At 38.8% G+C, this 15,000-nt stretch overlaps 1 protein-coding gene across 1 annotated transcript in view; it reads left to right on the plus strand.

Annotated features, from left to right (window-relative positions):
- The window catches only part of ldb2a (LIM domain binding 2a), an 80,507-nt gene that overhangs the window by 59,222 nt on the left and 6,285 nt on the right, over positions 1–15,000 (plus strand). Inside the window, exons 6-8 of the mRNA XM_079673400.1 lie at positions 5,006–5,132; positions 9,026–9,079; positions 10,387–10,526. Coding sequence (XP_079529526.1) covers positions 5,006–5,132; positions 9,026–9,079; positions 10,387–10,526 — 321 coding nt within the window. The remainder of the gene's footprint in view (positions 1–5,005; positions 5,133–9,025; positions 9,080–10,386; positions 10,527–15,000) is intronic.

A 15,000-nucleotide genomic window follows, 5' to 3' on the forward strand; every position in this document is an offset into this window, starting at 1 on the left:
AAATATTACCAGACTTTGCAAAATTGTTAGTAGTCGAAAAGCGGCTCGCATTACCTCATTGGTCGAAACCTGAACTATTTCACATCATTTGTTGTGTTTTTTGACATTTAAGGAGCACAATATGTTTGTCTTTTGTATTTTTACCATAAACATTCATCTTAATTAATAATTAAACCGCTTTTTTTTCATTCCACTTATAATTTACAAACTATGATGCAACACACGGCGGGGATGGCGGAGAGAACGCGCTCCGAGGTGTGGTTCAACTTTACCCGTCTCGATGTGGACAATCCTCGGTTTCTAAAGTGCAATAAGAGTTTAGCATGTAAGCGCGGTAACACGAGCAATTTGTCTAAACACTTAGCAAAAGTGCACCACATTCAGACGGAGGAATGCACCGGGTTGGACTGTCTTTCTAGTAGCTCTGTAGCCCCGTCCACGAGTAACGTTTCCACGTCAGGTGTTATGTATGCTAGCAGCAACACACGGAGTTAACTACATTATACAAACATGGGTTAATGATTAGAGGTAACTGAGTTATTTATTTTGTTAAAGTTTCAGCTATTCTGTTTCCAGTTCTGTCATCAGATTATTTAATACGATTTGTTAAAACACTGTTATTTCTTTTGATGTGAAATATTATTTAATTAATTTAAATAAAAAGCAAAGTTAATTTTGTTCAAAATGTGTTTAGTTCATTTAATAATATATGTATTTTTGAATAAAAAATGCATCTTTATTGTCTTCATTGTTAGTTTCCACATGCCTAAAACAACCTCAAGCTAAATCTAAAAGTTGATGGCTAAATAAGAACGTTTGAGAAATTGTGCAAGGCAGTAATAGTCCGAATAATCGATTAATCGTTTCATTAATCAATAGATTCATCGATTATCAAATTAGTCGTTTGTTGCAGCCCTAATATAAAGTACGAAGACTAAGTCACTAGTTCATCCAATCCAATCCAACTTTATTCATATAGCACATGTAAAAACAACAGAGTTGACCTAAGTGCTTTACATAAATAAATATATAAGCAATATGGGTGACTGTGGCTGTGAGGGGGTGCGGTCGTCTTTCAACCAGAAGGTTGTTGGTTTGATCCCAGCCTGTGCAGCCAACATGTCGATGTATACTTGGGCAAGATACTGAACCCTGTGTTGCTCCCGATGGCCAACGGTGTGTGAATGTTAGTTCCTAGAGTAAGGTACACTGCTACTGAATGATATGTAGTATGTAAAGTGCTTTGAGGAGTCGTAAAGACTGGATAAAGCGCTATATAAGTACAGTCCATTTACCAAAAGCAGCATAAATACATTTAGACAAAACCGAGAGGACAAAAATAAACTAATGTAAAAGCACGAGACAATACAACCATCCTTATAGCCACAGATTGAAAACCCTCATACATGATGTAAAAACATTTTAAAACACAACAAAATAGAAAATAGAGCAATGTTATGAAGTTCAAATTGACTTTATGCATTTGAGTTTACGAAGACTGCCAAGAAGACGGAAGTGAGAATTGAAGGCTCAGTGTCAGCGTTTCAAAGAGATTATAAGTCCTGTGAAGCAGTGGTTTCCAACCTTTTGGGGCTTTTTATGACCCTTAAAACAAATCATTGATTTCACATGGATACTATTTTGAGGCTTGGAAGAGATAAGACTTATAATATTTCAAAAGAAGCGAGCAAAGTCTGACTAACTCAGATATGTTTTAGCCCCAAAATCATCCTAACCCCAGCCACTTCTAATCAGCCTCTGTTATTCATTATATCCCAAAGTTTGCATATTCATTTTAACCCTACGTTTTTTTCAAAAATGTTTAGAGTTTTATTTTTTAAATGTTCCAATTTAATGTCAGACACAATAAGAGTTTTTTTCTTGTACATTTTGGATACTATTTTAGACTGAAAGAGAGAAATCTGCACAGTATTTCAAAAGAATGAAGCAAAGTCTGACAAACGTGCATATCTTTTAGCCCAAAAATCATCACTGATTACCAGCCTCTGTTATTCATCATATCATAATAAAGCACATCATATTTTCCCCTATTCTTATCCAAGGCTTTCAAAGTAAACTACACCCTTTCCTCACATTAAAGCAGCAGTCACATGTCTCTGGAAAAGGCCTTCCCCAGCATTTATCATTCCCTCCAAGAGAGACTGACGGTTTCCTGGCTCAGGGGTTACAACCAGCCTCTCTCTCACAAAACACACACTCTCGATTTTTTTCATTTGGAGTATTTAAGCCTTTCCATGTATCGGAGCTGCCGGCTTCCTATTCAGCCTGAAAATAGCCCTTGTTTTCAGGCTGAGAGCCAGGGCTTGTTGGCTGAGCCGAGGAGGGATATTACTGTGTCATGAGGGAACTATCAGAGGAGAACATGGGATTAGTCTGCTAGGGATGTTCACTTTACCTCGAGCTGCAAGGCATCAAAACACTGCCTTTTGCCTAACACGGGGAACACACATTATGTTTACATGGGGTAATTTGGCGTAAGCAGCCACGGTTGTTACAACGACTAGTTTTCAAACCCAGGAGTGGTGAACAACCCCTGGTTTGATAATCTATCGAGCTAAAACATTTCTGCTCCTGGTGTTGTCAGGTGATTTGTATAAAAGCCTCTACGTCTGTTTTATACACACAGCAGTAAGGAAATAGATACAGTACATGAAACCTATACCATACCTCCAAGTTGCGGTACAGTAGGGCTGCAGACAGCATGTGCATGTTGATTAGAATTGACATCAGAAATGTAGGGCTGGTGGGATGTTGAAGGTCAGATGAGATCATGTGAGCATGCAGGGAACGATTAACGGTCTCCCTTTTCTCAGTAACAAGCGTCAAAGTGCCCTTATGTATCATTTTTTACCTTAAATCACACACTGTGGGAAACACAAATAGCAAATACTGTAAATCCAGGTCAGCTGTACCGCGGCTATAAAGGGTTAAGATTAGTGAACCGAAACGAAAATCTGACATTTAATTTAATATTTTCTTATGTGTTCTCCTTGGTCATTCTCACAGGAGTCTGCTGATTGTCTTTATTCAACATTAGTTTTAGTTTTAAGCATAATCATAAGTGTTTTCTAACCGCAATCAAGAAGTTATAACCTAAACCCTGATCTGTTACTAATGAGGTTAAGCCTACCTTTTGATTTGATTAGATTAAATAAGATATACGTTATGTTTATATAAGATATTTATTAATCCCACATTTATTTTTGTTACAGCAGCATGTACAAAGACGTTGCACAGGAATACAAAAAAGTAAACAAACCAACAGAAGATATAAACCCATCAACAATGAAACCTTTTCATAATGTTTTGAGTTTTCTCTGTTAAATCAACCACTTTGATGTCCGATAATATCAGAACTTTTTCTCTCATACATTTTCCAATTTCCTGGAAATTCATAATTTGTATTCACAGGCGATTCACACGTTCCCAGGCTTCTTCATTTATCTATTTGTGTACCAACAACATCGTTAATACAGCATTTTTCATAACCTTGCTCTGTTCATGATTATCTAAAAACTAAGGATGTTGTGAGTGTCAAGAAATGGGAGAAATGGGTAAAGTTGTCACGTTTTTAAAGATGTAGAAGAACTCACAAAGAAAAATAAAGTTTTATCCTGTTAGAGCATATTGCCAACCCTCCCGATATCACTGCCCTCTCCCGGTTTCGTCCCGGGGTCATATTTCTCCCGCATTTCTCCCGATTTCTGACTAAATCAGATTTACTCACGACTGTTTCCACTCGGACTTTAATACAGCTACACCATTGTTTGGTTTCCATGGTAGCACGTCTCTTTGGTAGCGCGGGCAACTGAAAGTCTGAGAGGGTGAGGCAGATAGTCACAGAAAACAGAACAAGAATCGACAACTCCACCCTCTCCTCACTCCTTTCCTATAAAATACAAGCCCAGCCCACACATATGCTCCATCAAGGATGGTGCTGCAGGCCACAAGGCATTGCACTTAGAACTACAATAAGCATGATAACCCCCCCCCCCGCGGTGGTTTTGAAATGCTCCCAGTGCCCGGGCAGGTTGTCTGGACTTTGATCCTAACAATGTTCAACAATAACTCCTAACGCTGTCCTCTAACCAATAAGCATTTGGATGGTTTCTGCTATTGAAGAAAGAGGGCGGGGGGGCTGACCTGTAATGTTATCCAGATGTTTTTATCTGATGTATTTAAGACGACAGGCTGACCCTTGGTTCCTCCCTGCTGATCACTAGAGATGTATAGTTTGCTCCACGCTGAATATCGTACTCAGTCTTTTTCCTTCAGAATGATGCTGGAGTTCAGTGTGGGAGAAGAGGATATACTGTGTTCTCCAAGTGTGTGTTGAAACGTGCTTGTTGCTGTGAGTTGTAAACAGCTTAGCAACGGCTGCTCCCTCCTTCTTAAAGCTTCACAATAACCTGTTTTTCAAAAGTACTTTATTAATAGGGTCTCTAAAAGATAGATTTACTGCACAATTAATCCTTTTAAGTCAGTCTGTCGGCGATAAATTGAGAAACAATCTTGTTGTTTCTACATGTATAGACTTTATTTTGCTTCACCTTGATATGATGCTGCAGCAGTGGACAGGAAACTGTTCTCCATCAAATGTTGAGTTCATCTGCTTTAACATATCCGTAACACATTCCCAAACAACTACAGGTCTGCTGCAACTCACACTGCTCTTTAGGACAACATTTTTTTCTATTTAGTGCTGCCTTTTATCAATCAAATAACTATTCATATCTAACACTGTAACTTGTATTGCTGTATTTTACCTTTCTCATTCTAATTTGGTTTGTTTTATTTGTATTCTATTTGAATGACTTTTAAATGTTTTGAACCATACTTTTATCATTTGTGTCTGTCGCTCCATGTCTTAATGCCTTTTTGACTCTAAAGCACTTTGAATGTCCTTGTTGTTAAATGTGCTATGTAGATAAACATGCCTTGGCTTGCCTTTAACTCGCACTTGTGTTTTTTTGCATCGTGCCAGCAGTTGTGTGTCATCCTGGAGCCCATGCAGGAGCTCATGTCGAGGCACAAGACGTACAACCTCAGCCCCCGCGACTGTCTCAAGACCTGCCTCTTCCAGAAATGGCAGAGAATGGTCGCCCCACCAGGTAAATACCTACTGCTCAAACACACACTGTGCATTCACCTGTTCAAAGCGGCAGGTCTGGGTAGCGGGTTACAGTCAAACTCCAAAAATGTGCAGGAAAATTAAAATAGCTTTTCTGGTTTTCTTCAGATAAATGTGCTTCTCTGAACAAGCTCCAGAAATAATGAGTTAGTGTCGAAAACGGCATCAAAGAAGAAAATCTGTATAGAGTTTTTTATTTTATCAGACTCAAAAATCTGGACAAAAAATACGAGATTTTCTGCTTTTCTCTCTAAGAATTTCAGACAACTGGATATCCCTACTCCTCTAAACAAGCCCCAGTAGTAAGGATGTTTTTTCCATGACGGCAGAAATTAATTTATATTTTCTAAAATGCTGCGTGTAGTCTTAAGTCATAAATCTTTCCCCTGACTTCCTTTCCTTACGAAAAAAAACACTTACAATTCTGTACCGTCACTTCGTAGAAATACATTTTCTCAGACTGTGTTTTTTATTGCATCATTTATGTTTCCAAATGTCCCATTATATGTCTTAATCCCTTAAATGTGTTTTGCCTGACAGGTATATGAAATTAATCAGAATTTGGGGCCGCCTCTTGAATCTGAACCTCTCCGATCTGAACGGTCCTCTCAGCTCTCTATGATTGATGTTTTAGGGCCGGTTTCTGAAAAGTAGCAGGCTTAAATTGGCTGTGCCTTCTTAAGCTGGAGAGAAAAGAGTAAGCCAAGCTTTTTTCGTGGACACATCGGGAGTGGCTGTGAATTACAGCAATGCTTAGCGAGGTGTGACGAGATGCCTTTAAAAACCAACACCAGTCAAAAAGCCTTTGACTCAGACCTGTGTAACTTTAATTAAGAGTGCCGGCTTGTAATCAGACTTGTAGATCCAGCTCTCGACCAGCGGCTCCCCGGTGCCCAGGCCACTCTTCAAAGAAAAGGAGAGAATACATGGAAAGCATTTTATGAATATAAAGTCAGAGGAGGAAAAAGAAAAAGCTCTTGTATTGGTGGTTAATTGTGCCCACGGAAACAGAGCTTGATATTGAATCCTATATAGGTGATACAGTTTGATTTCCTATATGTGTGATTTAGGGCTGGACAGGATAATTTGACACTTTAAAGCAGGGGTGTCAAACTCAAAGCCTGCAATTTCATTTTATGTGGCCCCGCAAGAGCTTGCCAATAATATAATACGTTTATTATACGGTTACATGCCGCTTTACCGAAGCAGGTTGCCCATAAACTACATGTCCCACAATGCATCTCGTTTTGTGACATGCGCACTCAAGAGACTTGCAATTATTTGACTTCTGTTTTCAGACGTAGTTAATTACTAAGTTATTATCCTATCTGATAATAATCCAATTCAGAGGCAATAATGTCATATAAGACATTATTTTATATATATATACCATATATTTATATATGTATATTTATATAGTTACAACCGGCCCTTTGAGTGCAACCATAATGCTAATGTAGCCCGCGATGAAATTGAGTTTGACACCCCTGCTAGCTTAATTTATAACGAGGATATTCAAAGTCAAAACCTTTTTTTCACGTCTATTTATCCAGTTTAAAAAAGCCCGTTCTGTACAGCTGCAGATATCATTTAGGATGTACTGTTATGAATACTATTATTATACCATTTTGGGGGAATTGTATGTCAGTGGTGAATGTGAAGAATAATTTTTTGACTTGTGTGATCCAAACACTTCTAATAATGAGTGTTATTAAGTCAAAGTGAAAATGTCATGAAAAAATATGATCAGAATCAGAATCAGGTTTATTGCCAGGTGGGTTCGCACATACTAGGAATTTGACTTGCTGTCATGGTGCATACATAAAATATAAAAAACAAGAAATCTAATATAAAACACAAAATCTTTTACACCGTAATAAAATAAAATACAGTTAAATAGCAATACAAATTAAATAAAGCAGTCATTTACGTGGAAATAGAAAGCTGTGAATGAATTTTAGAATATAAACTATGAAATGTGAAATAAGAATATGTGCATCTAGGAGTATGACATTGTGTGCATTAATGTAATGCATATAGTCTATATGATGAGGTAAAGTGTCAGTGGGGGGGCCGGGCCTTGTTTAAGAGGCCGGTAGCGGAGGGGAAGAAACTGTTCAGGTGGCGAGAGGTTTTGGTCCCGATGGAGCCTCCTTCCAGAGGGGAGGGGGGTGAACAGTTGATGACGGTGCTAAACCTACTAAAACAAACTTTGACTGTGGTCAAAGCCGCATCATTAACACATTTATATATACAAACCATTTCAATTTGATAAACAACTCTATTCCAATTGAGGATTTAGTTCAAGGAGTGTTTAAAGATGATCATGTGTCACAAAATATAACCGTAGTCATTCAAAGCTTTACATTACCTCACATTACAAAGCATTTAGCTGACGCTTTTAATCCATATCGATTTACAATAAGTGCGATGAACCGTAACGATTCAAATTAAGAACAACAAGAACAATGCAGACATATTTACCTCAAACAAGCCAGACCATTGAAACAGTGCTGGTGCATAAGTTCAACTATTAAGTGCTGCTTTTATATATATAATTGGTGGTGGTGTGTGGCGCAGTGGGTTGTGCGTTGGTGTTCGGATCAGGTTCAAACCCCACTGCAGTCAGCATGTCGTTGTGTCCCTGGGCAAGACACTTCGCCCCAAATTGCTCCTGTGGGGATTGTCCACAGTATTGAGTATGTAAGGTGCTTTGGATGGAAGCGTCTAACAAGTGAAATGTAATGTAATGTAATTGAATAGCCTGGTACAAGTGAAACAGGCGGGTCTTCAGTTTGCATCGGAAGATTGAAACACCTCATCAGAAGCTTCAAATATGAAAAAAATTAATTTGATACATCTCAATTGTGATCACTGAATCCAGTTTGATGTAATATGCAGATTCATTCAGACCTATTTGCTTTGATATGGTCTTTTATTTTGGATCCATAAGTTGCTTCCTTGAGACTTATTTTAAAATATTAGATGGCAAGCCTATTGCCTTCGTTAAGTCAGACTTCCTCAGTGTGTTTTTCCGGATCATTTCATGTCGCCTGTCATTTTCTCAAGAAGTCGAGTCTGAACTTTTCAGTTTAGCTGTATTTGCTGTTTTCCCCACACTGGTGGCGTGTTGTTCCCCTTTTCCTGCGATTCTTCTTCTGCTTGGAAACTGGTTGGGATTTCTCCAGGAAGGAAGCCACAGGCGCATTTATGCTCTGATAAGTTCTTTTGGTGGAAATGGAAGTGATTTTAGTGCGTCACCGCTCCGAGGAAACCGGTGGATAACAGAAGTGATTGTGTCTGACAATAGGCCCACTTTTTTTGCAAACACGTCTGTCAAAGTCAGGAATCAAAAGAGAAAAGATAGCGATAAAAATCCCCCTCATTGTTTCGCCTATGATTTATAGTTCTAGTTTTGCTTGTAACCGGTTGTTGTAACTGAATATAAAAGCATCTCCCTTCATGTGATTAGTGAGAACCTCGGTTTTTAATGTTTGAAAATCACAGCAGTCTTTTTTCTCGTCTCCCTCGAGATGAAAATATATTTTTCTAACAAATGTTTGAAGAATTATGTATTCATAAATGATGACTATTTTGTAAATACTACGAACACAAAGATCTCAATTTAACCTGTGTCTGTACGTTTTGATAATAATATTCTCACTTGTGATTTAATTGCACCTTTAGGAATTATGTATAACTCATAATTGGAATAACATCTTTCATGTAAAGCATACGTTTCCCCGGTGGTGTTGAGCAGCAAGTTCAATTATTTCTCGATATTGTATTTTGTTTTCATCTCTGGTCTCACCCTGTCCTAAGTGGTTTAAGAGATGATATAATCACCTGAATAAACTTTGGCTCCGGTTTCAGCTGGACACCCACAGAACTTCAAAACGGAAATATTTCCCACAAATCCCAAAAAAGGTATCTTCCCTCTTACATTGTCTGTCGTAAGCAGCTTTTGAAATGCTTACCGGAATGCCACTAACCAAAACCTGTTGTTCATCTGCATGTTTGAAAACACCACTCACACCTCTAATGTAACACACACATGTGCCAGATGTACGCACGCAAGATCGTGATTCTCAAACCCTCACTGAAACTTAGATTAGAACAAAAAAAACACTCGTGCTCAGCCAATCAAATCTATAATATGTAATGCAACACAAATGGAACCAGTGTAATAACATGTTCAGAAAGACAAACAGGAATGTTGTTTCTGCCTCAGCAGAGCAGCTTTAATCTGGCTGTTGAGGAACACAATCTGTGCAGTGCTGAAATCATTAAGAGATTTACATTAGGTTGAGCATCAGGGTCCATTGTTAAGCATTTATGCAAATGAAACGTGGGCTTTCTTACTAGTGCATGTCTTGGGAGATGCAACACTCGTGCTGTTTCACCTCTGAAGAAATCAAAGCATGGATTGTTATAGGCTATCTGTAACCTGTGTGTTTGTGAATGCATGTATACTGACTTTCTGCATGGCTTCGTGTCTCTTCTACTGTCTGACTTGAACACACACACATACACACCTACAGGGTTGGGAGGGTGACCTTAAAAACGTAATCCGTTCAAATGACTAGCTACCTGTAAACAAAAAAAAAAAAAAGGAATCATTAACGAAATCTGAGTATCACAATATACAAGTAATGTCACCTGATCACTTTATGTTACTTTTAGATAACCTCGATTTCAATTGCCATGCAACTCAGTGCAGGAGAGAATAAGTATCAATAAGAAGTTTTGATTAAGTGCATTATGTACACAGAACAATGTGACCTTAGAAAAGAAGAAACCAAGATAGTAAGTATCACAAATGTATCTTATATTTTATGATAGGCTTACAGAATAGTATAGTTTACAAATGTCACAAATTGATTAGAAGCAGGCAGTATTTTCATTCAAAATCATCAGGAGTCCACCTACTGCATTTGTTCAATATACTGTAAAAGGAAAGTACCCTTAATGAAAGGCAAACATAACATTCAGACAGAACATCTATCTATAATATACCATTCTTTATTATAAAATTGTTATCCTGCTAGTAATCCCTATTTAAAAAAAAAAAAAAAAAAAAAATCTTTTTGTATGTAACTCTAAGGGAATACAGTTACCTTTCTTTTGTATCCAGATGACATAATCCCGTTACATATATTCCTATCCCAAGCCTGCACACCTTGTCTCCATCAGTATGCATTATCTTCTTGGCTTTTGCCTGTTTCTCTTTGCAGGTCGCGCCAAAGCTGAGCCGGCCCGACAGACCACCACGAAGAGGAGGAAACGGAAGAACTCGGCCAGCAGTGCCAACAGCGCCGGCACCACGGCCAGCAAGAAGCGCAGCCCGGCCACCAACTTCAGCCTCTCCAGTCAGGTACCTGTAAGCATCAGATCGGTTTGCCTCTTCTTTTATTTCCCTTCCTACATCCATGTTTTGCAGGGTTACACACAGACACGAGGCATTCCTTAATGGTATTGCAGCTATTAGGTTTAATTTATTTGCACAAAAGAGAGAAGAAGGGGGGGGTCGGGGGGGGGGGGGGGGGGAAGGCACCAGGGGGAGAAAAGAAACTCAAATGTGTGCAGAGAGACAAAGAAACCTCCAGGGATTCGTATGAAAACATGTGGCCGGGAAAGACAAAGAGAGAATGAATGAAATATCATAAAGAGTGAGACACACGACATTAAGAATCATCAAAGCGGAACATATTACAAGAACGGATAATATTATAAACAGGAATTAAAGAAGGTGAATAGAAGTGTTTTTTTGCGACAGCTAGTTTTATATTAATACGTTAAGCTTTTTCATTAGTTTCTAGCCGTTTCTTCCCCAATAATTCACTATATGTATGTTTTAAAAGACCAAGCTGACCCGTTTTCTAAACCTTGTGGATGTATCCTAGAGTTTTCAGTGTGGGTGGAGAAAGTGACTCTTTAAGACACCACTGTTGACCGAGTCACTGATATCACAACTGCCAGAGGACTCGTACTGAAGCAGGAGTTACATTAACTCTGTATATCTGGTACATCTGAATGTAAAGAGACTGGATGAAATGATAGTCTCCCACACATACCCATTTAACCAAACTAATCTAACGCATTATTGAGCATAAAATAATAGGTAATAATAGAAAGACTCATTTCAAAGATATAAAGAATCAAAAACCTTATGAATAGATTATTTTTATCCAAATTGGATAAAGAAAACATGTTCAATGTGACGTAGGAAGTGCTGATATTTTTGCATTGAGGCAGGACAATTTAGGTTACCATTTGTGCACACGTCTATTAATATAATAACATTAGCGATAACCAACACAAATGTTAAAATTGCTTATCAACTATTACCTTTGTATGTCCTGTGTACTGTTATTGGAGCGACGTCGTAGTCCTTTTTCTCTCTTTTTCAGATTTGTTGTTGTTGATGAAAACGTTTTTTAAAACATACTACAAACATTAGAAAGTCAATCCTAAATATGAAGATGAGTTAAGGATCCTCTTACAAGCTTTTCACCAAAGGTTTTGACATCCAATCTTTCTATTTGAAGGTCATTTTGAAACCCCCTTTAATTCAGGACATTTTCCACCAACCACTTTAATTGAACTGCTTGCACCAACATCCAATAAAAACAATACAAGTCACCACAGAAAATGAATATTACTCTAATGCTACCATTGAGATAAGTAAGAAACTACTGTCCTTGTGACTCTGCATACTGAGCTTCAGGGTCTGAATGTCTGATTCTGCGGCACGTCTCCATAACAGGCCACTTGACACAGTTAGAGGTTAAACAGCCTCTCAAACAGCTGAGTGTTGCTCCACATGTCTCCCCTCCAGGATGTGATGCTCTAGTGTTCTACCTTTTTCCCAAACACCGTTCATTATACACATGCTGTATTCTGTGTATTTACGCTCCTGCATCCAATTTGCTATTCTGGAGCTTGGTGGATGCCGGTGTTTCTGAACACAGGTCAATGCAGTTCAGCTGAAAGTGTGCTGCGATACCAAACGCTGTTAAAGGTTTGCAGGTTGGCATTCATGTGTGCTCCATCTGTGGATTCATTCTGCATGATGGGAGCTTTAAGGGTGCTGATGCTTTTCTATAAACACAGTGTGTCCACTATAGCTTTACTAGGAGGGGCATTTATATAGGACTAATTTGTTTTCCCCATTAATTTTTGAAGACATCATTCCTGACGTGATTATGTTCCCTCTTTACCATCAGAGACACGAGTCCCATGTGTTGTGAGGCTGAGGCACAAAAGTACTTTAAATGTACTTCAATGTTAATACAGTAAACATGTTTGTGGTGCTTCACATCAGATATTTCATATTTAATCAAGACCACAATCGTTCCCAAAGTGCTTTGAGTGCCTAATCTTAAGCATTAAATCGTTCTTTTCATGTTTCAGTTGCTCAAAATAATACTCCTAACAAAAGTATGCCTTGCTCGCTTAGATGTATGACAGGTAGGATTTATTACTATCATTGCATTGAGTTACTTTGTATTTTTCTAATCTTTTTGATGTTCTTTTCTGACTGAAGTGCAGTATTTGAGTAAGAATGAGGCGATCATCAGTGAAATCAATTTCTGGAGTAATTTTGTTCGATGATTGAGGTATAGCTCTTGTAGTGTAGTTATATTTTTAAATTTATGGGAGAGCCATGTTGCTGCTTATGTACCTGATCAAGGTCATACAGACTGAAACGTTGTGTACGATGTTTCAGCAGTAAGCGGACAGTGTGAGTTTGTCTCAATGTAGCTATATGCAGAGGCAATACATGAAGTGTAGATATTAACAATGTGTTGAGTCCTGCTAATTGATTGACAGCATTATGTCGATACACACATGTAATCTTAGCAGCGTTATGTTTCTTTCTTTGCAAAGTAAGATATGAACATGCTTGAAACAGCATTGAATAAAGGGACATTGTAGAACTTGCTGTAGGTGTCTTATTTAGGTGATGAAATGTAATACTGGGTAGACTCGTCTCTCCAATTTCCAGGCATGGTTCCAGTTGTTTATCCACTTGGCACTTAACAAAAGAAAAATTATGTTTTCTTGCATTTTAACGGTAATTTCTTCTCCTACCTGCACACACACACACACACACACACACACACACACACACACACACACACACACACACACACACACACACACACACACACACACACACACACACACACACACACACACACACACACACACACACACACACACACACACACACACACACACACACACTGTCCCCTCTATATTCTGTCCCGCAGTTAGCTGTCTCATCATTCCAGATTTGTTGTTCTCCTCTCTTACCTCCTCCTCTCCGTCTCACACATACATAATGTACATTACACTCACACACACACACACACACACACACACACACACACACACACACACACACACACACACACACACACACACACACACACACACACACACACACACACACACACACACACACACACACACACACACACACAAACACACACACACAGCGTGCGCAATTGTTTTCTCTCTGGAAGGCAGTTTGGCTCTGTGCCAGCTCTCATTATCACCGATATCTGTATACAACCCTCCACCCCCAGCCCCTTCCTCTGTCACATGCACACGCTCTACTCCATCACTGCCCCCCCCCCCCACACACACACCCACACACACACCCACCCCTTAGCACTCATGCCGTGCATTCACACGCCTCTTAAAGACTGGCAGCGTGGCTGGTAACATGCTGGTTACATATGTTGCGTGCCTGCTGTCTTTGTCTGAGAAGTTGTTCGTTTGTGGCTGAGCACAAGCCTACGTGAGCCCAATGACAATAAGGAGTGGACCCTCGCAAGGGGGGGGATACCATCGGCTGGAGGAGGAGAGGAGGTGCAGCAAGGGAAACTCATAGGATGTGCAACAGTGACCTCTAGTGGCCTGAATTCATTTCTAACGTGCTGTTTGACCAAAGTAAGCAGCAGATTCTTCATGCTGTCAGTCAGTCAGAGCATTTCAAGCTAAGTCAACACATATTAAACTAACCAGTAAATAACTGTCTATTTGCTGCTATCTTTTGAGGATTACATTTACAAGGTTCGGAATTGGACTTCTATGGAGCAGCATATGCTCAATTATTATACAAAAAGGAAGACTCAAACAGTCATTATTCAATTTAAAGGCACATATAGTCTTATTTATGTTGCATACTCGCACAAAAAATAGTTTTATTTAGTAATTGTATTGAGATGGTGACATGGGTAAGGCTGATGGTATATTATACTTTCATAATTGTCAGCAAATCCCATCTGAAAACAATCGATTGACCCGACAAACAAGTATTCGGTATCCAAATGCTATATATTTCTGTGCCAGAAAGCTAAGTGGATGTCCAAAACGTTTCAAAACATGAATGAGCTGCTTTGTTGAAGATTGTTCATTCATTAAAATGAACGTGGGCATTGCAGTTTATTTTGAGTCAATCCCACATGGTACACCAGCCCGCTGCCTTAAAAACTCGCTTGAGATCCATATATGTATTAATCAGCCACTGAAAATAGTCCAAGACAACTATGTTCTTCCTCTATTGTTGGAGTAACTTTAGATCAAAACTAAAGTTCCCTGCTATTTTATGAAAGTATTGATTTGAGAATAAAAGCCAAAAAAATCGAACTAATATAGAAAACTTAAACCGAAGATGCTTTACCTTTCTCTAAAATCGGATAGAGGCGCTGACTTTAAAGTATATTATTGTTATATCTAACTGTGTTTTCCTTATTTTTGCCACTTCATTGGACAATGTTGTTCTCTGGCCCCTTTTGTTGTCACAATCCCGCCTTTTTTCAATCCCCACTTGTTGT

The sequence above is a fragment of the Notothenia rossii genome (assembly GCF_949606895.1).
Source record: "Notothenia rossii genome assembly, chromosome: 3".
Taxonomy (NCBI): domain Eukaryota; kingdom Metazoa; phylum Chordata; class Actinopteri; order Perciformes; family Nototheniidae; genus Notothenia; species Notothenia rossii.